The sequence below is a fragment of the Rhipicephalus microplus genome, chromosome X (assembly GCF_043290135.1).
Source record: "Rhipicephalus microplus isolate Deutch F79 chromosome X, USDA_Rmic, whole genome shotgun sequence".
Lineage (NCBI taxonomy): Eukaryota > Metazoa > Arthropoda > Arachnida > Ixodida > Ixodidae > Rhipicephalus > Rhipicephalus microplus.
In genome coordinates, this window is record NC_134710.1 from 9931138 (window position 1) to 9954374 (window position 23237).

General features: G+C 48.3%; 1 protein-coding gene across 10 annotated transcripts in view; it reads left to right on the top strand.

Moving 5' to 3' along the window:
- LOC119175652 (nucleolysin TIAR) overlaps positions 1-23237 on the top strand; it is a 153010-nt gene that overhangs the window by 41802 nt on the left and 87971 nt on the right. For 4 of the 10 annotated variants that reach the window (XM_075881803.1, XM_075881804.1, XM_075881800.1 and 1 more), the window contains exon 1: positions 19238-19378. The exons of 5 other annotated variants lie outside the window; for them this stretch is intronic. In XM_075881803.1, coding sequence (XP_075737918.1) covers positions 19253-19378 — 126 coding nt within the window. In that variant the 5' untranslated portion in view covers positions 19238-19252. Of the gene's footprint in view, positions 1-6211; positions 6331-19237; positions 19379-23237 lie in introns of those variants that run through there. One more of the 10 variants, XM_075881805.1, reaches the window with a different exon arrangement.

The following is a 23237-nucleotide window of genomic DNA, read 5'->3' on the forward strand; positions in this document are numbered from 1 at the left end:
CATTTTTTCAAACCTATCCTTTACCTGTGTTTGTGGTCTGTACCTTAAGCAATATGGTAAGGAATAAAGAATTACTTGTGATGTGTGGATTTGCATATAGTTTGTGAATTCACGATCAATAGACATTAAGCACAATGGCTTGGCTGCTGTGGCTTCACAACAAAATTCTTTAATTGTTTTTATAGTGCTCATAAGGCTGCTCTCACTGTACTTATTTATATGAATGGCTTGCTGTAAAACATGACTACAGTATTACATATGCACGGAACATATTCTGCACTGCGTTCAAGGGTGCCCAAGAACAATGTGTGCGTCCGTATTACAACCGAAGAACAGGGTGACATGATCAGCGCTCACCACCCCTACTTGCGCAATTTTACGCGCGGGTGGAACGTATGATTAGTGGGGAATGTTACCAATTTGTAGTTAACGCGTAACATGGCGGCAATGGTGAAAACCTGTCGAGTGCCCATGTAGTTCCTATCCCAATGAAAGAAATCACTTAATTGCCCAGCAGTGAGGTGGCGAGTCCATCTAAATTTCGTCGCGGTGTTCATGTCGGCTGTGGCACTTCAATTTATTTTTGTAGAGCCCTATTGGTTTAGTATAAAGATAGCTTTTAATAGTTCATCTCTAGGCTTGAGTTGCTGTTCATGTGATATGCGATGTTCTGATCACATTTTGAACATTGTAACATTTTAACATTCAATATTTTTGTCTGAGTAGCTGTGCTTTCTACTTTACTGTTGTAAGGTTTTATATACACACACACACACACACACATATATATATATATATATATATATATATATATTGAAGTTTTTTCCATTGTGCCAAACCCACTTGGGAAGAGAAGAGATGCAACTTAGCGGTTGTCTTAGTTTTATTTCCATTGGTTTCGACCGCTGCACCGGTCTTGGTCAAGGTTTGTGAATAAGTGCGACACTATGCGAACATGCCGCATCGACATGGTGGTGCAAAAAAAAAAAAAAAACTGGAGAGAGCGACAAATTAGTGATGTTTTACAGTAGTGGCATATGCTGTGCCAAACAGTTCTCATCTCATTCGCTGGAGCTAGCAAAAGAGTGAAGGGTGAGAGAGGCCCCGTTTAGAGTGGGCACGTGTGGTACGTTTGGGCAAAACATAAGTAATAGAGACAGCAGAAGCCACGTAAACAGTAAACAGACTCAAAATTCAAAGGAGTACCAAAAAAGGGAAAAAATAAGGAAGGAAGGAGAGAGAATGACAGAGGGGCGATAGGGCGGCTGGCGCGATAGTAATTTTAGATAGAAGGCTATCGGCAACTTGAGGACAAGAACTTCTATGCAGAACTCGAAGAGGACTCCATTAAATTATTCGAGTCAGAAATAATCTATGAACTACCCAAATCTACATAACGTCGGCTATGTCACCTATACAAATAATAAACAAAAGTGACCCAAGCACTGAGCCTCCAGGCAGCCCTGACGTGATCTGTACTTCAGATGACTTCGTGTGGTTAAACGTAACAAATTTTGAGTGCGATCAAAGTAATTTTGTTATCCAATCAACCAGATTATCGGCAAAATTGTGACGAAGGTAGAAGTTTGGCATGGCAAACCATGTGAAAATCCTTAGAATAGACAATAAATATGGCATAATTCTGTCCTCGTTCATTAAGGGACGCAACAATGTCGTGTGTAAATTCAAGCAACTATGTAGCCTATATTCTACACAGTATTTCTTGATCATATGCTCCAAAAGTGTGGAGCTGGTATATAAAGCAAAGATGTCTGCCTATAATTTGCTTTTTTCCAGACCTAGTGGCACGGTGTTTGTTTGTTTGTTTACACAGATTGGGAATTGTCGCAGAGATATACGTCTTTCAATGTTACAGTAAGATAATTAGCACACCACACTGAGTACCACTTTTAAAATATGTTTGGCATACCGCCTGGGCCAGAGTGCATCGTAACTTCAATATTACTGTTAGGTTATGCATTTCAGAGGAGCTCAATTTAATATTAGTAAGATCATGTAGTTTGCTGCGCGTATAAAATGGAGTGATGCCGTTAGCGGTAGAAAAAAACACATTCGAAGTAATTATTCATTCGAAGTAATTATTCATTTGAAGTAATTATTGAAGGCATTTGCTATAGCTTCCAGATTTCAAGAGAATTGGCCATCAGGAATAAACAATAAGGGCATAGACGATGCAGGAGTAATCGACCTCTAGAACCTGAAGGGATTTCTTTCATATGTAGTGCAGGCATGGCTAAGGTACTCGTTGCTAGCCTCTTCATTTTAGCTTCTGTTAGCACTATCATTACATTAGGAATGACTATTCTTAAGCTCCGTATGCGACGAGTCAGATGAATTATATTTTTATGGTAGCATGGTTGTCTGGGGTTGCATTGAACATATTTGTGTGCATCACACTTTAATGAACATTATCACAAAACTTGAGAAGGAGCGCATCTACATTGCAAAGTTCGCTGTAGTTCCTCAAAAGATCAAGGCGAAGGTGTGCAGTAGAGAAGTGTCATAAACTTCAAGACAGTTGAAAACAGTTTCGATCTCAATTCTTTGAAGAGAACACACTAAGTATGAGGCGATGTAACCAGTGTTATGGCCACAAAACCCTTCGACGACTTTACATTTTACACCGTGCGATACGAGTTCGTAGCCCCATAATGAACATAGGCTGCAGCTGTTTTTCATCTGGTCTCGCTAAACTGTAAAACGCCAGTGTAGGGGAATACGGCTGCTTCGGGAAAAAAGGCAGGGTTCGTACAGTGATATCATAGGGTGTAGTGAAGGGTAAAAGAGCCGTTCTCTGATGCCTGCTAAAATAGCGAACGCGAGCTAGCACTCGCGACCTTGTGTTCAAAGTTCCCAGATGCGCATCGAGCCACGCAGCCTCCTGTCTGAGTATCCCTTTACACTCCGTCCAGCGAAAGGCAGACAGGGTTTCCTTTCCGGTCTAGAAACCATCGATGGTGTAGCATTGCTCGCGGAGTGATGCATGCGCTGTCCGTGCGATGGAGATGGCCAGCTTGTTTCATCTATGCTTCAGTAGCGTTCCTCGCTATATATAGCGCTCGTGAGATTCTTTTTCGTGGAAATAGCATAGGTTGTGCGTACAAAAGTACTTAATTTGGACTTTATATGGAACATGACCGGGATGATAAGCCTGTATAGAGTGTCCATATTATTCTTCTCGCAAAAAAAATATACAGAAACCGTTGATGCGTGCTGGCTTTTGTTGAGGAGAGCTGGCTTGTCTTCGCTGTAAAGAGTTCGTTCGGAGAATGAAATAATTCGGAGCCTTTTCCTTTGCATTTGTCCTCGATTACACCGCACTACACTCTCTTACACTCTACAACTCTTACACTCTCTTCGACCTTTCTGTCTTCGTAAAGAATGTGTGCAATGGAAGCGTTAAGTGTAGTCTATCAGGATTTCGAGCTTTTCGGCTACACTCCGTTTTCACTTGCGCAATCGGAAACGCGCAAAATGCAGCGAAATCACAACTTCATAGCGCATGATAACCCTACGAGACGCGAGGCAGAACTGGGGTGGCGAATGAATGGCAGATCAGGGTAGAAACCAACTTGCAACTCAAAATTCCTCGTATATGAACCATTCTAGAGTATGTGCCCTAATCATGTCACGTGAATCACTATTCTGGCGTCACGAAGGGCGCTGAAAGAACAAGAATCGCCAAGATCGAATACCGCGCTCGAGTGTGCATCTTCAGAAGTTGTATTATGGCCCCTACATTGACGGCGCATGTAAACATGGAAACAGGGCAGTCGAGACAGCGCAAATGTCGCTCTCAGAAATCTTAGACCTGCAGAAAAGCAGCTGAAGTGATGTATTTTATGGCCAGATTCCCCGTTCGGGCAAAAAATGTGACAAATGGCGGCGCGCCGCAAAATATTGTGCGGCGGCGGCGTGGTCTCTCTCGGAGCTTCGGCGGCGGCGGGAACAGCATGAGTAAAAACGGGCGGCGGCGACGCACAGCTGTAGGTTGCACTTCACGAGGCTGGAGGGGCACTCGTGGAGGGCGGTATCGAAAGTGGTTCGGTCGCCACCGACGAGAGCGCCGCGGAAACCCTTCACGACCTCCGCGCTGTTGTTGATGTTGACAGCGGTCCTGCGTTTCTCCAACGCCTGACGGCGGGTCACGGGGCCGTACGAAGAGGCAGTGGGTCCTTGCGCTGGATCTGCCAGGCAGGGCAGCGCGGCTGGTTGGTTGGATGGGTGCCGGTGCAGTGAATACGACGAGCGCGCTCTGCCGCTACACCGGAGGTAGCGCTCGTCTCGCGAGCTGGTGTTCGTGGCGTCGCCGAAACGGGCTCACTGAAGGGGCAGACCGGCCTGCGCAGTTTGAAGAGGAAAACCTCCGCTGGTATAGTGGTTCCCTCAAAGGTGAAGGTGACACGCCTGCACACGAGACGACCGGAACGCGAGTCGATGTTTTCCGCGATTTCAGCGGCATTCAAGTCCTCGTCGACCCCGTAGACGACCCCTACGCAGGTGTTGTCCGTGAGGAGCTCCCAACTGACGTTCGGCGAGCAGATCCTCCGAACCTCGAGGGGCTCCGCAGGGTCCGCAGCTGGTTGAGCGTCCACGGCAACGAGGTTGCGGTGAAAGTTGACGCGGACGTCGGTTGGCGGCGACGTCGCGAAACGCGGCGAGGCAGTTTGCTTTTTCCCCCGCCGGTCTAAGATCATAGTGTCGCCGCGTTTGCTCACTTTGGGGGGGGGGGGGGGGGGGGGTCAGATGCGACAGGCTCGGGCGCCACGGTTGGGCTGACTACGGCGGCCGGGGTTAAAGGGACACTAAAGTCAACTGTTAAGTCGAAGTTGGTTGTTGAAATGGCGGTCCAGAAACCTCGTAATGTTACTTTTGTGCCAAGGAAGGGCCTATTTTGAAATAAAATCACATTTTAGTGCTCCGCATCGGCTTAGCGCACCCGTCTCAAAAAGCGGACCGACTCACGTCACTGTTGTCATGCACAATGTTGCTCGGCTTTATGGCGCTCGTAGCAGCAGACCAAAAGCAGTGTGAGCTACCGCAGCAACAATGGCCATTGATTAATTTCCCGCCATTGGCTTCGAGATTGTATTTTTGTTTCAACTGCACCCCGCTAGATGGCACCACATGTCTCGTGTAACCACGCAAAAATTGAATTTTCGAATCACTCGGGCCACGTCCGGTGGTTCTTTTTTTTCATGAATCAAACAGAAATCAAAAAGCAGCATTTTATTGCGTCTCTTGATGCACGGAAGGTTATGTAGTGCAGTTAGATCGATCACTAGTGATTAATTGTAGGCGGTTCGTCTGATGTCATAGGGATCATTTTCAAAATGTCCTACCGCGGCGCTTGTGTTCTTGTGCATTTACCTCAATATCTCGTTAAGTAGGGCACTGTTGTTAATATTGTCGTTTTAGATGTCATACATTGAGCTTGACCCTGACGTAAATTGTTATTTGATTTTAGTGTCCCTTTAAGGAAGACGTTGGAGAGGGGGTGAAGCGCGGAGTGACGACTTCACTTGGCGCGCCAGTCGTGTCTGACGTTGCAGGTGGCTAAATGCTTTGCCGGGCCTATTGTGTATTCTTTCGCGGTACCCGGATCAACATTACGAGATAGTTTCAGTTGTCAAGCTCCTCCCCGGCGCCTAACCCCTTTCTGCGAGCTGCGCCGGTAGACGCAACGGGCAGGGGCGCCTAAGCGTGCGCTTTTCTTGCTCGCGTTGGTTATCTATGCGCCAAGATAATGCCGCGAGCTTTGTAATGAAAAATTCGCGCCAAAAGGGACGATAAGGCGATGCGAAGCAGCGCCCGTGATGTGCACCGCGTTTGCATCGATTTTACTGGGTCGTTTCGTTAATGCTGCGATATTTGGTGTTATCGCCGTATTGTCATTCAGTGGCATCGTCACCATTGAAGCCCCGGTGTTGATATGGTCTAGCGAGGCGTCTGCACGGGTGTTGGGGACGTTGAAGTGGTCATTTTTCGCTCTCTCTGCCATGGCGAAAAATATATATATGGTGGGGGGGGGGAGGTGACGGGCCCGCTGTGCCGCTCCCTGGCTACGCCCCTGGTGTTTTGTGACCAGCTCTGCAGGAGTGGCTACTACTCGTTGCTGTCTTCCAGCGAGAAGGGGCACTGTTTCAGGCCGCCGAAGGCTGCGTCTTCGCTAATAGCAGCGCGCCATTCTGAGGCTCGACAAAGAACTCGCCCGCTGTTGTGTCGTGTGTGACCTGCACTTCCAGTCAGAGGACCTCGTTGGATATTTCATCTACAACGTCAATGGTGAAGTGGTCACCATAGCACGTGGTAAGTGGACGCTAAAAGAAGACGCTGTATGTCTCTTTCCTAGTTGTCCGAAATACTTATCGATGCCCTCAAAGAAGCGCAAACTTCCCACTGTGCAGCCAGCCCTTGACGTTAAGCGCAGCAAAAAATTGAAGGCGAAAATGAAAACTGATTGTGACCATTGTGAACTAGCGTGCTCCCCAGACGGTTGCCACCATTTTCACCGGTATGGCGCACCACGACAAGGACACACACAAAGGAGAAATGCACACACACACAGCGCTAACTTGCAATTAATGAAACTGTACTACCCAACTAATGAACTAATGTAACTAATGAAACTGTAACTAAGGAAACCGTGTACTACCCATTGCCACCGAAAGCCCCGCATGGCTCTTTTACGAGCTTTCATTCGACCATCGCTCGAGCGATCGAAAGAGTGCGGAGACACATTCTGGAAGGTTTCAGATGATCATGAGGAGTGCTGCCTCCCTCTTCTTGGCTCTAGCGACCATATGCTCGCATTCACGCAGGAAGCGCGTTTTTTTTCATTGCTGTGCGGTTGCGTTTTCACGCGAGTGATACAAAATTTCGACTAGGAAACAGTCATGGGGTAGCTGTAGCAAACAAGACAGCGCGTCTTTTGTGGGTGTTGCCGTGGAATAGATAAGAAGAAATAGAAACAGAGACGTGTGGGTGAGAGGGTAAAAGCCAACCAGCTCTGAGCGATTCGCCTGTATCGCTCGCTCTGTCACTTCCGGTCGGCTGTAATGTGTGTGTGTGTGGGGGGGGGGGGGGAGGCACAGGGAAGCACGGATATTATTTGCGAGTGGTGTACCCGATGGCACAACAGCTTTCTTTTTTTACATGAAATTCAGTCGTGAAAAGCCACCCTCAAACCTCGCAGACACTTAACAAAAAAGCATTGTAAGTGAGGTTACCGATCACATATTAGGAACATTACATCTGTCTGCCTTACATTGGCCGCGACATATTGAATATGCCGTGTGATTTTTTGGACAATCCAGATTTGGTTATCGCATAATATCGAAACTGGTGGCAAGCTGGAAACGCGGCCTCTCTGTGACGGCAGGCCGGAACTGCGCGTGACGGGGAAAAGACGAACTTTGAATGACGAAGCTATAGAGTTTCCCAAAATGAACCAGAAGGGATTCGGGTGCGGCGATCGTTCAGCGACCGTGTGAACTTATAACTAGTTATGGATTTGCCTAGTGACCCGTTTCGAAATGGTAATCCCAGACGATTAAGGTGGTGAAGCGCTACTGCTGGAGATTCGCCGATTGATGCTTCGTGACAGAGCGGCTTCAAGCCACGCCAAGCTATAAGTGGCGCAAAGTACGAAGACTATAAAGCCCCGCCTCGGTGGTCTAGTTGCTAAGGTACTCAGCAGCTGACCCGCAAATCGCGGGCTCGAATCCCGGCTGCGGCGGCTGCATTTCCGATGGAGGCGAAAATGTTGTAGGCCCGTGTGCTCAGATTTGGGTGCACGTTAAAGAACCCCAGGTGGTCGAAATTTCCGGAGCCCTCCACTACGGCGTCTCTCATAATCATATTGTGATTTTGGGACGTTACACCCCACATATTAAATCAACGAAGACTAAGAAATTCGTGTACTACCCATCATTCCCGTGCTCGCTGAAGCGCCATGCGTTTCAGCTCCCATAGACACTGGCGATAGAGTTCGCTCAGGTGTACTTATAGGAAACTCTTATGGTCGAAACAGAATCTGGCCTGGAAAATCAGCAAGCATGCTGAAAAGCCCAGTTAGGACCGCTTATTGTAAAAATAAAATATGACGTCAGAACCGGAAGCGGTAGGGACGTCGCGCATCTGTCTTACATGGCGCAAAATTGAAATTGTTTTCCTTATTGCTGACCTGCTATGTACCTTTATTATTGCGTGATTTTGTTGTGCCTTAATTGTGTTTCGCTAATTGCATGCGACAGAGAAAAGAAACAAATAACAAAGATTGAGGAAGCAAAGTTGTTTTATTAGCCAAATGACGTTGCAATATGCACAAGAGGCAATTGTGAGACAACTGTTCACGAGCACAATAGCATAATACTTCGAAAACTCACGTTGATGAATCGTTCAAAACCACTGCAGCGAGACAACTTCGAAAATACTGCTTTGGCAGCCGTAGAGTACAGCGTCTTGTTGGTTAGCCTGTCGCGTTCACAGTCGCTGAAGGCGAAGGCACGCCGGGCGTGCGCCAGCGAACGCAGGAGCGGCTATCTACACATTCTGTTTATTTGTTTATTTGATACCCGCAGCGCTATAAGGCATTACAGTGGAGGAAATACAACATGATTACAAGACAGAACACAAGCTCAATTTGCGGCAAGTACAGTACAGCCTATCCAGATAGTAGGAAGTACACTGAATACACAACATAATGGAGATTGACAAAAATGTACGAAAAATGCCAGCGGGTAACATACAGAAAAACAAATACAATATGTATACCGCACAACAAAACACCCTTCATCAACTGAACAATTCACTTGATTCTAACAAAGGAAGCAATAAATAACTACCAACAGCGGCAACGATCGCTGAAGGTAATCGATTCCACTGGGAAACCGTTTTAGGGTTGAGGTGGTTGAGCTCTGAAATGGACATAAAAAATAAGTGAACTTCTGACGGTGTGCCTGAAACCACCACGGAAAATTGAGCGATGGCTCCGTTGACCTGGTAATGCGCCGAACCAAAGAACACGCCGAGCTGAACGCAAGCTCCGATAGCATATCGCCTAGATACACGCGAAATCCGTTGGCTCATGTTACCAGATTGCCTGCATGTGCCCACTGTTTCTTGAAACTAAACGAAAAAAAGGGCGCTGAACCACATAGCTAAGACTATAGCTTATTAATCTACTAATTTTTGCAAGGAATAAGTTTAAAACTATTTAAAATCAACGTTTAATTATTATTTTTGTTTCCGCTATTCGCCCCGTCAGCTAGTCGCGTTTCAATCGTCTCGCTGCTGTTGATGTCTGTCGCAATAGGTGTCAGACCACTTTTCTCGCGACAGATTGACCTTGCCAGTTGCATCTTCGCATGGCCACTCGCACTGTAGGGAAAGGGCGCGGCCTCGGAACGCCATGCAGTCCGGAACGCGCACGTGTGGTCAGGCATACTAGTCTCGCTTCGTGCGCGCTGTCAGCTTCCTTTACGGCCCGTAAAATTCAAATGTAGCAAACCTGCCGTGCACGACAATTTTTTTTCTATTGTAAGTTCTCTCAAGCTAACGAGTTTTTGTTCGTAGTCTGAACGGTGTACTTTGAGCAGCGTGGCTGTCGTAGTAAAACTTTTTTTTTTTTCTTCGTTCAGCGAACTGGGAGCGCAGAGAAAACACAAAGGACGAAGCGAGGAACCACACAACACGAGCGCTCAACTATCAACTGATTTATTTTCCACATCGGAAGGACATATATAAACACAAAATGCGCATGTCAAAAAAGATTATGACGAAATCAAGGGCAGCATGCGAAGCGTGTAATCAAGGCACATGTCTAAGGGTTATCTAGGTAGCTAAATTCACAGTCAAGTAGTGAGAAGGAAGGATGACTTATACATTGGTCCGCATTCCTGGAAATGTGATAGGCTTCAGAAATTTCGCGCGTAGTTTGATGAGGATGCCGGAACAGAACAATTGTATTCTCAAACAGAGGTTGGCACTTGCACGAAACGCAATGTGACGCTAAATGGGAGTAAGGTGTATTTTTCAACGAGCTTCTGTGTTCCCTGAGACGCACGTTCACACATCGGCCGGTCTGGCCAATGTACATACGTCCACAAGAAAGGGGTATCTTATATACTACTCCGGTGATGCACTTAACAAACTTAGTTACGTGCTTCTGAAGGCATCCTCTACCTTTAGATGCATTATGTGCCCTCCTGTGCACCTGTGCAAGCAAAAGTCAGCCGAGATGGCAGTTTCTCCAGCACATGAGCCCCCAAAACTCCCCTGCCCCAATTATTTACTCCCTGATAGGGAGTGAACTCGGCACATGTCGTCGTAAAACGCCTCCTGCTTAATCACGGAGTTTAAGAACGACATGACCTTTTTAAACTCCCCAGGGAATTTCAGGTCACGTGGTTACAAACTCCCTATGGGAGCTTTAAAAACCCTCTCTGTGCGTGCGTGTGTGTGTGTGTACGGGTATATGTTTGCACATCGGTGTGAAACATAGGTGCTTTTTGTGGCTAACCATGCAGCGAAGAATTGCAACGACCAGTAGGTATTTACTGTGAACATTTCAATATATTTCACACCGTTAAACCACGCTCCACATCGGTCCGATTCCTCAACGAAACGCCATGAATACCACACTTCAAAGGGCCGAGTAACAAAAACTTCGAAGAATACATTAATGGTAGTAAAAGTAAGCTGTTACGATCGTCAGCGGCTGCTGCTGGAGTTTCGCCGTGAGAAACTTCGAAGCGGTCTGAAGTAGGCTTCGCTCGACTACGGCAGGCTGGCCGGCAATCGGTGCGAGAGTTGCGCCGGCGACGCACTTGCCTCGTCTCCGTCGATGGTGGATTCTCAGAGTGTCACCGGTGTTTCACCGGCTGCAACATCTAAGCAGTAATAAGGCCTCGCTATGCCGTCAGCATCAAGCCGGCATCCTATCGAGCTCGCACTGCGCACCGGCCGCCGTGGCGAGCTCTACGAGCTAGCTAGCACAGACTACCGGCGAGGCAAAGCATGTGTTTTACAAAAAAATAAAGGCTGCTGGGATGAATAACTGACTTCTGCGCCTTGCGACCGGAGCTGTCAAATGACTAACTCGAAGACGAGTGCAGAACGAGGCGGAGACACACAGAAACAGCATACGGCGTGCATGCATGCCCATGCAATGCGTGCAAGCAACAGGAACCGCGACTGCACATAAACTGCGTGCATAGCGGACACCTATTTCTGTGCATGGAAAAAATGACGAGACGTAAACTGCACATCAGCAAGCACTTCGTGATCGCCAGCTGTCATTCATCGAATCCCCGTGCCGTACTCGTGAGTGAGGCCTAGTCGTCGGACGCGGTAGCGGCGGTCTACCTCGGTTCATCGCTGAAGCTGCTGAATGTGCCTCGTTAATGTGTTCATTCAAGGCCGCGCCGGCTTTGTATATGATTCAGTGCAGTTTACGGATCCACAAACAGTACTGCTAATGCAAATTCAGCTCGTACGATAGAGCGCCAACTGATAACTTTTTCGCTTTAGTTGAAAAATATTGAATATTAGGCAGGCTTAGGTTAAAAGGCATGTGTGTTGAAGTGCTTACATCAGGCCACCGCAACTTCATACCTACGCCGTGCGTGTTTATTGTTTAATTAAGAGCAAAATTTGGCCCCTCCAGGGTACATCGGAGGTCAGAATGTGATGCCTATATACCTACCCGGTGACTGAATCGTGGGTGTGGAGCGCGGGTGGGGAGCTGTGGTGAGTGTGAGTGTTGCAATATTACGTGAACGTTGTGAACATGTTTGTGTACTGTAATTGTTATGTGTTTTGAAAGTAATGCAATTAAAGTTACGCTTGCGCAAAGTACAGCTGCTGACGTAATCTTTTTCTTGTTCGAAGCAAAAAATTTACTCCCATACTGACCTGAAAAAGTTCCCCGATGGTTGTAAATAAAAACTCCCCTGGCACCATGTAAAAACTCCCCTGGCACTATGTAAAAACTCCCTACTACTGGGGAGTAAATTTTTTACTCCCTCTAGACGATGTTTATAAAACTCCCATCTCGGCTTATTTCTGTTTACAGTGTAGGAGCTTGTAGATCGCTATCGTGTCGCCGCCACCGAGGTTTTTGTGCGCGGCAGTTCCGGCAAACGGTAGTTTCCTCATACGATCCCCGTGCGTTTGGCGGCGCACTCACTTCCATAACCAAGTCGTTTTATGCCATCTACGATCGCATCTGCCGCAGTTTTGTCCGCAGAGTTTGCGGCAAGCAGCGCTGCTTCGACTTATTGAGTGCGCACTTCAAGGGTTCCGTCGGTTATATCGTCGCCATACACGATCCTGTCAAGAGCGACCGCGGTCTCGTCCACAGCGGTTGTGGCAACAACAATCGCACGCACCGTAGAAGACGCTGCGCCGGCCGCACGCGTACTTCCGAAGCTTACCGCCCGTATTCACAAACGCTCCTCGACTTTCACCCTTCACTCGACAGAGTTGAGCACTGCGCCGCTGCTCAGCTGAAAATGACGCTGCGCTACTCCAGAATAGCAGCAAATCATCACTGATATGCAGTGACTTGTCCTGTCTAGAGATGGCGCTTCCATCGGCTTTCCCGAGTGAAGGTGCAGCGTTGTGAAGAGTGAAGGGGCGTTCTCGAATACGGGGGTTAGAGTACGCTGCTCTCGGCCTTCGTTCGACGGTTTCTGTACTAAAGTTCATATCACCCACCAAGATTAAGAAATGTGTTTGGTACATTCGAATTTACGCGCAATGAACATAGTGAAATTTGGCCGGGGATTTTCACAAATTTGTATCTGCCGCGGTTTCACATCACCGAGCTTCTACTGTACGTTTTGATTTGATCGATATGTGGGGTTTAACGTGCTAAAACCACCATGTGATTATGAGAGACGCCGTAGTGGAGGACTCCGGAATTCAGACCACCTGGGGTTCTTTAACGTGCACCCAAATCTGACCACACGGGGCTACATCATTTCCGCCTCCATCGGAAATGCAGTCGCCGCAGCCGGGATTCGATCCCGTGACCTGCGGGTCAGCAGCCGAGTAACTTAGCCACTAGACCACCACGGCGGGTTAGTTTACTTGTTAACGATGCGAAACACGAAGGTTAACAACAGCCCAACAAAACCCATCCGTAGAATAGTCTGTATGCATGCATTAATAGATCAGATGGTGAGCCTTCGGTATCTTAAAGGGCCACTCACCAGGTTTGACGATTTTGAGCTGACAAGCGCAATGCGCAGACGAGGCGTTCATGATCACGTCTGCCAAACTTTGCAATGCTACGCACCGCGGAAATGGGTCAAATTTCAAGATGAAAGCTGCTCCCCCTCCCCTCTGCCGGCGCACGCGTAGAGAATGAGGGCATGACGTAGCCGTAGGAATGGCCCTACGTACACGGCAATGCAGTGACGTCCTACACTGTTCATATAATTGCTATCGTAATAAAAAGGGGCCAGACGCGTTTTGGCGTTCCTATGAAAAGAATCTAGTAGTGGGCAAAGCTTTGACCCGCGCTTTTGCGGCAGCCAGCTGCGCCGGCGCGTTGTTTTGGCGGAAATATGTTCTGTTGATCCTTTGAGGCTCTCACCTTAGTGGGAAACGCTACCCTCGTGTATTTGGCCACTCCAAACCACTATAAGACCCCAACGCTTATGTTGGCGCTTGAGATTGACCCCCCACCCCCCACCCCGTCTTGTTTGTCGCAATGTTTTGTTTGTTTGTCCTAGTTTTGTTAGCCGAAAAAACAAATAGGAGCAAATAATTCAGCGCACCCCTACCCCTAGCGGAAATTTCCCGGATTCAGAATCTTTAAACTTGGCAGGTATTAATTAGTGCTTTGCTTGGTGGGACATCAATTAAGGAGTGAACTGAGTTACGTAGCTTAGGCCTGGCAGCGCTTTGCGCATGATCTGTAGGTTCATGCTAAAACTCAGATTAGCAAAACTACAAAAAAAAACGCAGCTTTGCCAACGCTGTAGCAGTGGATGTGCATGTCATTGTTTCGCAGAGCAACAAAAAAAAAAAAAAAAACCTTGCAGTGAGTGAGATGAGGGCGGCCCAAGCGAACGGGGCTGTGGTGCCCTCTCTGGTGTAAATCTGTTCTCTTTCTCGCCCTTCGCATGAGGTCAAAGCGATGCCCCGACAAGGTCGTAGCGACGCACAAAGCACTTCGCGAGACAAAGAAGCACGCCGTCCGGCCACTCTCCGTAGTCACCGCGAATAGGTATCGAGCTTACCCAATAACAGCTTACCGTGATTGTAACCCCCGTACTCACAAACTTCACTTGAACTTATCCTTATGACCATAGGTCCGCCCTTGACGCGTTTCAAGAACCTACCTTTGTACCTTTGGTTAAGGTAGCCTATATAACCTTAAGGCCTCCTTTAACATGGCGGAGGACTGCAACTTCGCGTATTCCGTTGCATATGTGGACCGCAAAGAAAAAAAAAATATTGAACGGCACAGCGCGCGCATACACGTCCCCGCCTCGGAGAGTCCTCAACGTTCGACGGAACTTATTTATTTATTTATTTATTGTACCCTCAGGGCATACAGCATTATAGAGGGGAGTGGGTTTAGAAGACAAAAAAAATACAATTGAAACGTGAAAAACAAATCACATTCAGTACATGCGTACAACACTCGAGATAAATGAAGCACCGCGACAACAGGAAGCACCGCGACAAATCAAACAAGGAATCAAAAAATCAAAATCAAACAAGGAAGCACCGCGAAAAAAAAAGAAAAAAAAATTGAAAAAAAAATTACAACATGGCACAACGTATTTGCGATACACAAATGAACGGTAACCGAACAGCAGCAAACAAAACCAGGGAAAAAGAAAATTCGTTGAGCACATCAATGCATAAAATTTTCTAGTGCCGCCCGAAAGCGTTCATGATTAATAATCGTGACTAGTGACGCAGGCAGGTTGTTCCAATCATGGCATGTTTTTGGTAAAAAAGAATGGGAGTATGTTACGGTGTTTTGGCGCGGAATATAAACCTTGTAATGATGGTCGAGGCGTTCAGATAGGAAAAAGGGAGGGTTGAGCCAACGTGATTTAAGTATGGGGTTATGGTGATACGCTTTATGCAGCACACAAAGGCGAGCAAGTTTCCGGCGAGTAGCAAGAGGAGCAAGGTCAAGGCTGGATTTCATGTTAGTAACACTGGAAGTGCGGTGATAGTTAGAAAGTATGAACCTCGCGGAGCGGTTTTGCACAGCTTCAATTTTATTAGATTGGAAACTTGGTTGAAACTTGGTTGAAACCTAGGACAAGCAATAATTTGCGTGCCGCCCCCGCTTCACGAAAAGTGCCGTGAAGAATCCGCTCTCTGCGCGGTGCCTGCGGGGACACATCCATGGTTGGGGGCTCGCTGCGCCCCGTCTCGTGCATCTGCTCATCGGCCTTGTCAATAGACAGTTATAGTTTACCGTTAGCGTGATCGCGGAGGTTAAGGAAATGGCGTTAACTAACGTGCAGCAAACTTTCGTTGTGGACAGCGTCTTATAGTTTAGCGGGACAGCATTTACGTGGTTTACGGGCCCTAGCTGGGACGGTGGCGCTACCTAATGTATGGTTGATAAGTCAAAGAACAGTGAAAAGGAAAAGAAAGCGAGAATGTTCGCCTATGCCGCCGCGTGAAGCATTGTTTCAAGTTTATTTCAGTAATAATAGTAACCACGCGCCAAACGCGAAGACGTTTATGTGGCTGATATGTTTACATCGATCTTGTAGTTAGACCTAGACGCGTTCAAAATGGGAAGCTATCTCAAAAACTACGCCAACTTATCCGTAATACTTGGTCATCGAAGCTAACTGGAGGCAAGCGAAGCCACGTTAAACAGTCGTTTTCTGCGAACAAAGTGAATCTTTCAGCAATTATGCCAAAATCACTTCGAAGCGGGCGTCCGAGAGCGCCGCCATGTTATACGTACACTACGTACACCTACGCTACCACGGTAACGTTAAATCTGAAAAATAGCGCGCGTACAGTAAGCAGTACGGGTAACGTACGTATCTGCGCAGGCGCACTTCGATACCGCTGTCACGGTACACCCGCTATCACGGTATACTATAACTGTCTAATGTCTCGTAGCCGACCGTCTCACGAGTATACAGGCCCAGCGGATATCTGGTATCGGTGCAAAAACACTTTTGCCGTACAGGTAAATCTTCTCGAAGTGACGCAGACACTTTTTTTTGGTTGTTCGGTCGACCGTTCACGCATGCACATTGTGTCGGTTGTGGAGTTATATCGTGTGCTGCTTCCACGTTTTTCGTTTTCTCTGAAGGCGCACGGTGTCTGTCTTGGTACTTGTCGACAAAATTTGTCAGGGTGTAGCCACTTCGTCGGTGAAGTTCACTTGAGTGCACCGTTCCACAATACATGCAACTTCGTTGAAAAAAAAAAAACGCTGGAAATCTGCCCAAACTATCAAGTAAATCTGGTGAAATTTCAAAAAACAAGGTAAAGAAAACTGCGAACGCTGAAGGGAGCACGATAACACCACCGAACACAGCAACATAAAAGACGTCGAAATAACAAGTCACTTGACCACGCCACTGCGTCGACGGGAGTGGCAGGAAAGTGGCTAGGCGAGAAACTGCTGGTGCTTAAACAAATAATTCTGCTGTTTACGTTTGGCTGCTTCTGCGCGTACGGTTATTAGTTTCTTGCAGTAAAGCTAATTTATTGATGCTTGCGGTAATGATTTTGTAGCAAAAATATTCCTACCCTCGCACATAGGGCCTGTACTCGACGAGTTCAGACGCCTTTCATAAGGCGCCCTTAAGACCGGATAAGGGAGGTTTCTGAAACTTGCCTTTTATACTTGTACTTTTCTCGTCCTTTCCTACGTAGCCTTACCGCGATAAGTTAAGGTCGGTCCATGAATACGGCGGTGAGTCTCTTGCATGACGCACGCATCTGGTTTATCCGTTAGCAAAGTCGCGACAACGTCGTAGCAACGTTGAAAACGTTCTCCCCCTTTCTTCATGGTGACATAGCGGAAGAACGATTACAGTATATTTACAGTATGTTGAAATCCACCTGGAGGCACAAACTCTCCGGCCACGGGTGCTTGCGCCGCCATAGCTATCGGAGCAGTCAGGCGCTGCTGTCTGCTCAAAGACTCGTGGTTTTGGGACGTTAAACTCTACATATCAGTCATCAATGAAGGCGATTGAAATGTCATTTAGCGAACACCTTTTGTCGCATACGTCTTGGAACCCTCAGTAGGCCACCTTCCACGGCCCACAAAATTGTGGTATATGAAAGCCAGTGGATAATGGAGCTGTACGGGATGTTCGTTAAGTGTATTGGTGAAATTGTGATGTAAATGAGAGAGTAAAGTGGGTGAAAATGGCGCTTTCAGAGCATATAGTACAGCCTCCAGCATTTTTAATGATATTGCGCAAGCGTGGACCGCATGCAGTATCGGCGCCTTAAACGGCGATAATATGCGAGACCGGCAGCAGTTTGCGCAAGCGTCGTCTGCCAGGGTGTTTCGTTTCGGGATGAAACACTCCCTTTCTTTGTTGAATGCGCCCGCAGTGCGCTCAATCGCAGATAAAAACGTCACGAACGTTGTTTTCTTTTTATTTCCACGTTTGCGGTAAACAGCATGCGCTGCGGCCAATACTAGCGCCGTCTTTGATGATTTGATTGATATGTGGGGTTTAACCTCCCAGAACCTCCATTTGATTATGAGAGACGCCGTAGTGAAGGGCTCCGGAAATTTTCACCACCTGGGGTTTTTAAACGTGCGCCCAAATCTGAGCACGCGGGCCTACAATTTTTCCCCCTTTATCGGGAATGCAGCCGCCGCAGCCGGGATTTGATCCCGCGACCTGCGGGTCAGCAGCCGAGTACCTTAGCCACTAGACCACCGCGGCGGGGCACTAGCACCTTCTTTAGGTGGAATAAACGGACAAAGACTGTGTGGTAAAATGCCTTTTTTGGCTGTTTATTAACTTTTTCATTCAAGTTTCCGTGTGCATCAACTTTGAGCAGTTTCTTTGACTGTAATCACAAGAAAGATGGAGAGAACATGTATCGGTAGATCGTTGTTTAAGTTGTGCGCATGGTTTTGTTCACACTACTTTTGTTTTCCTATTTTTTTTATCTAAGGAGACTAATATAGCCATTGTGGTGGGGCGTGCATCGTTCTGAAAATAACAGCATGGCAGACGGCGCTAGCGCTGCTTTGTGCGCCTGCGTGTACTGTTGCCGGTCTCGCAGATTATCGCCGTTGTGGGGTGCTGATATTGTCTGTGGTCGATGCTCGCGCGATATTATTAAAAATGCTGGAGGCTGTACTTCTCTCTTTGCTGGATTCCGGAAGAATGCGACTGGGACGACACGCACCTCGTGGTTCTGTAGCGTGCACGTCTTTCGAGAGGACAGCGTATGTACCGATCTTGCATCGGATGACGGCGTCAGTGAACTGGAACACTGGAACCGCACGCAGTCGTCAGTCCTGATGCTTGGCTCAAAGCCCGGTTCAGGCAGCTTCGCATCACATTGATTCCCACAATGCGAAGGATTTTTTTTTTCTCTCTCCAGTCCTGAATGACTTCGTTGCGCAAGGTGGTCGTAGTTTCCGACCGTCAGGGATACGGGGCATGGTCCATGGTGTTGCAGTTGTGCAAAAGACGCACCCCTTCCAAGCATTCCTACGCCCCACGGCTGCTTCAATGCAGTCGTGGTGGGAAGCAACCGTCGGCCCAACAGACGATTCTTGCTCCCTTGTAATCCGCGCCCATTGCGGTGAAAATCGTGAGGATGTAGTCAGGCGGGAGAGCTGGCTGGACAGCCCCTCGCTGTGCCTGCCCAATTCTCGCGAACTGTGGCTTGCCAATGTGTGTCGGGCAGCTTGCTCTGGGAGCCCTGGCGCGTTGCAAGATGTGCGCTATTTAGTTGGCGTATGGCCTTCTTGCGATAATTTGTGTGTGCACGTGGCGCATTGCGTCTGTGCGGCATGCTCGTGGACGTTATTGGCGCATCATATCGCTCGTTTAGTGGGAATATCGGCTGTTACGGTTGCAGCAGCGCATGTAAACGATTCGAGGGAGTGGCAGGCGTGCGACGCAGTGGTGTACTGCTGCACGTGCGGGTCGATGTGCGTCCCCCATTGGTGGGCGCACTCCGACCGCCGGGGCGCGCGCGCGTCGGGCCCGCACTGGCGTGTCCCGCGCCAGTGCGTGCCATGTTCGTGAACGTGAGCGGCTGTGCCGTGCCCCTGGGCCTGGCCACGTCGGCGCTGCGCTCCTGCGGCATCGGCAGCTGCGCGCTGCCGCCGGCCTCGCCTCCGGACATCGTGCCGCTGCTCCAGGTACCTCCTGCACGTGGCCGCCGATGTGCATGGGCGGATCTCCAGTGATGTGTGCATATCACTCGAGCTCCGCCAACGGACTCGCATGCTCGGCGAATATGGTCGCCCCCTTCTTTCGAAGCTTTATTGACATCCCCGTAACAAAATACACAAGTCGCGCTGGTGCGTCTGATTGCAACGCCCCGTGGCGGTAAGTGGGTTGTTGTATTGCAGCAGAGCGGAAGTGGTCTCACGTGCACCAGGGGCTCAGATATATTTTCTCGAATCGTTTTACTCGCGCCGCCCGCAGCTGAGCACGGCGTGCAAAGCGCAATCGCGCATATGTTCCGCCGCAGTATCCTTCGCGCGTGCCTTTTATATATTGCCCGGATCACGTTGGCTTATAATTATCTCAAATTTTGACGCACTAGATTTTTTTTTTCCCATTAAAGCCACGAATTTTGAGTATTCACGGGCTGCTGCCGTAAATAAAAAGAAACTGGTGTCGAGAAGTGCTTAGGAATGCACGGAATATGATTTTTAATACCACTGCCTTTAAACAGCAATTCCGCATTGACAGGGTGGCTTCGCAATGACGTGTTAGCACAGGTGTGACGTCACAAGAACAGTGCAATTCGCTGCACGTAAACAACGAATGCATTGCTGGCTGGGATATTTCTGCGGCTGCATGCAGGAGGCGAATTGCGCAAACCCAGTGAACCGTCTTGACTTGTGATAATGCCCATTGAAAAAAAGATAAAAGTGAATTGTTTCATTCGTGTTCTCTGGCTCCGGTGTGTGCATGCCATGGATACGAAAGATGTCCTTTTTGGTGTGCCTCAAATAGTCATTACTCATTTTAATAATAAAATATTTCCCTTGTTCAAAGTTCCTTTAGCTGTGGCAAGATATTCTCGCCTCGCTGCAGAGTCAAGGTAGTGCTCGTCGTCTTGTCCCTTAGTGGTCGTTTGGAGCTCGCGCTATAACAATCGTTATGTCATACCAACTAGCCCAAACCACCATGCTTCAAGGTTGAAGTTTGTGTTTAAAATTTCGGGCCGAAATCTGCGCGTGTGATGTAACACATTTCAACATGTATTTTTCGTTTTTCCGCTTAATGAAATTTTCCGAAATTTCGTATGCTAGGGGCCTAGGGCACCCACAGAAGACAATGTACTATAAACAGCAAAATGGACGTTGGATCCACAACAAATGCGAATTTCTGCTATATCGGTGCCTAATGCTTGTAATCAAGCTGATTACCGTATAGATTGGAATGCCAAGTACTGTTTGAAACGTTTATTTCGAAATTACATTCCCAGACAAAGCGGGAATTATCGAACATTTCGCGTTCCGCAAACTTTTTCTGTTGATAGTGTTTCATTTTTATCAAGTTGAAGGACCCAGTAGGCGCTTTAAAAATTTACTATGTCGTGGCGTTTGTTGCGGGAATCTATCCACCCACATTTTATTTTCGTGTGTTTTCTCTCCTATGTCGCTGTAACAGAGGTGTTTTCGGGATTGGGAAATAGTACGTTACTAATACGCAAAAAAGAGTTTTGCTCTTGAGTGTCCCTTTAACGTGCTGGCAGTGGTCGTCCGACTGCGTCAGTGGACCTAAAGCCCCTGGATATTTTTAGGAGAGTACCGCCATTCTTTTAACCAAGCCGCGGCTCTGCGCCCCCTCTTCTCCCGCCTCTCGGGCCACCACGAACAGCGCGCGTCATATCAGCGTGACCTAGCATTCTTGGTAGGAAAGTGGCGCGAGCCGGGTTATAGTGCCGGCGCCCGCACGGTGGCCGTTCGGAAGAGGATATAGATTTTCGACACTTGGGAGAGGAGGGTTGGACACTTTAGAGAGGTTATTGAGGCGAGTGTCGGTACTTTCTCTATATTACGGGACTTTAAATGGACCTTTCCAGACGCGCGCCCCTACGGCGGCTGCAAAGTATCATGGGAAGCCGCAGCGCCGGCGGAGGGTCGTCTGCTCGCGGAAGCTTGGCTCACCCCTTTTCCAGCAGCGCGTAAGAACACTGCTTCAGTGTGCACTCACAGAGTACCCGCGAAAAGGCGCATTGAATTGGAAGCGTTTCGCGGCGAGTCCCCTGTGCTTCGTTGATCGTATTTCCACTTAGCAGAAGCTTTCCTCGTTTGTTTTATTGTCAGGATGACCGTACAGCTTCATTATTAGTTCTTTATGTCGGGCACTATCGCTCGTGATATGCTTCCGCGCGATACGTGGTCCAAGACCGTCGCGAACGATAGTCAATGTCAAAATTTCACCCTTATAAATGGGTCCGAGCCCCACTATGCTGTGTAGATTTGAAACTTTGCACTTTGGATACTGAGAGAGTAGTAAACACCAGCACGTCCACAGAGCGGATACTTCGCATGCAGTATTTGTTTTCAAACAGCGTAAGACATGCTGTCTCTGCGTAGTTCCCGTTTCCACGACAGTCAGTCAGTCAAGAAACTTTATTTGGTCCTGAGAAGACGAGAATGCCCCCATCGGGGGGTACCGTCTGGGGGCCCCACCTTCGATGGCACCGGGAGGTTAAAGCTCTCGGTGACTTCGCGGCCTCTCTGGACAGCCCTTAGCTGCTGGTCCTTTGCGGAGGTGGTGATAAGCTGGAGCCAGTCTTCCTCAGTGGAGGGAGACCCTGAGCCCCCGTGCAACGTACAAAGGGAGCTGCTTGGTGCGAATGCAGAAGGGAAAGGTGCGCGCACGGCAAATGGAGATGGCGATGAATGAATGAAGAGAAACACACGAAAAAGAGCCCGAGTAACTAGAAATGTAACTTAGAAGTGTGGCAGATTGGGCTAATTGGTATGGTCATACCCCGTGCAAGTCGTGTTTGTACGTGTTTGTTTGTAACATTCGCAGGGTGATTACCTGTGGTCTGTTTAGGTGTGGGCGTGGAAGCGGAAACTTCCTACGCCCTAGCTGATAGTGCTTACACACCTCGTTGAAAGTGAGAAGAGGGTCCCTTTGCCACTGCCGTCCCTCAGCCTCCGAGTGCGCACTTCCGGCGCGGTGTGTGAGACCTCGCGCCTGGGAGTGTGCAAGTTCGTTGGCGTTCTGGATGGTTTCGTGACCATCACTGCCCACATGACCAGGGAACCAAATTATATGTTTTTTGCCTGTCCAAGATGCAGCAGAGAAAACGCGAGCGGCTTCTTTGCAGACCGAGTCTTTCATGAATGTTCTAGTGGCGGCTCGCGAGTCCGTGTAAATAATAGAACGGTTCCTTCTGGCCATGGCGATGGCCACTGCCACCTGTTCGGCTTTGTCGGCATCCGAATTTTTGAACGTAAGTGATGTCAGCAGCTCTCCCCGTAACAACGTAGCTGCCGAAACTAAGTGATTGGAAGCTGCGTATTGCGCTGCGTCAACGAAGGCGACATTGTCCTTAATAGTAGCCGCTGTTCGAAGAAGGGCTCTGGCCCTTGCTTTGCGTCTGCCGCAGTTGTATTGGGGGTGCGTGTTTCTAGGTACCTGAGATACAGTATACATTTCCCTGACTTTGACAGGGAGCGCGCACTCCCTCTGTCTGGCGATGGGAGACCGTATACCAATATGCGCTAGTAACTGTCTGCCAGCCTCCGTGGAAGCCAGTCTTGCAACTTGGGCCACCTGTTGTGCTTCTACTATTTCTCTAAACGTGTTGTGGACACCCAGCGCCAATAGATGTTCTGTACTGGTGCTCTGTGGGAGACCTAGTACCTTTTTTATGTTCTTGCGAATTTATTTATTCTAATCGGGCTTCATTCCTCCTGCTCCACGTGTGGGCCAGGACGATGTAGTATGTGGCTCATTAGGAAGGCGTGAAAGAGTCTACGAAGGTTCTCCTCGGATAGCCCCCTTCGTTTGTTGGCCACC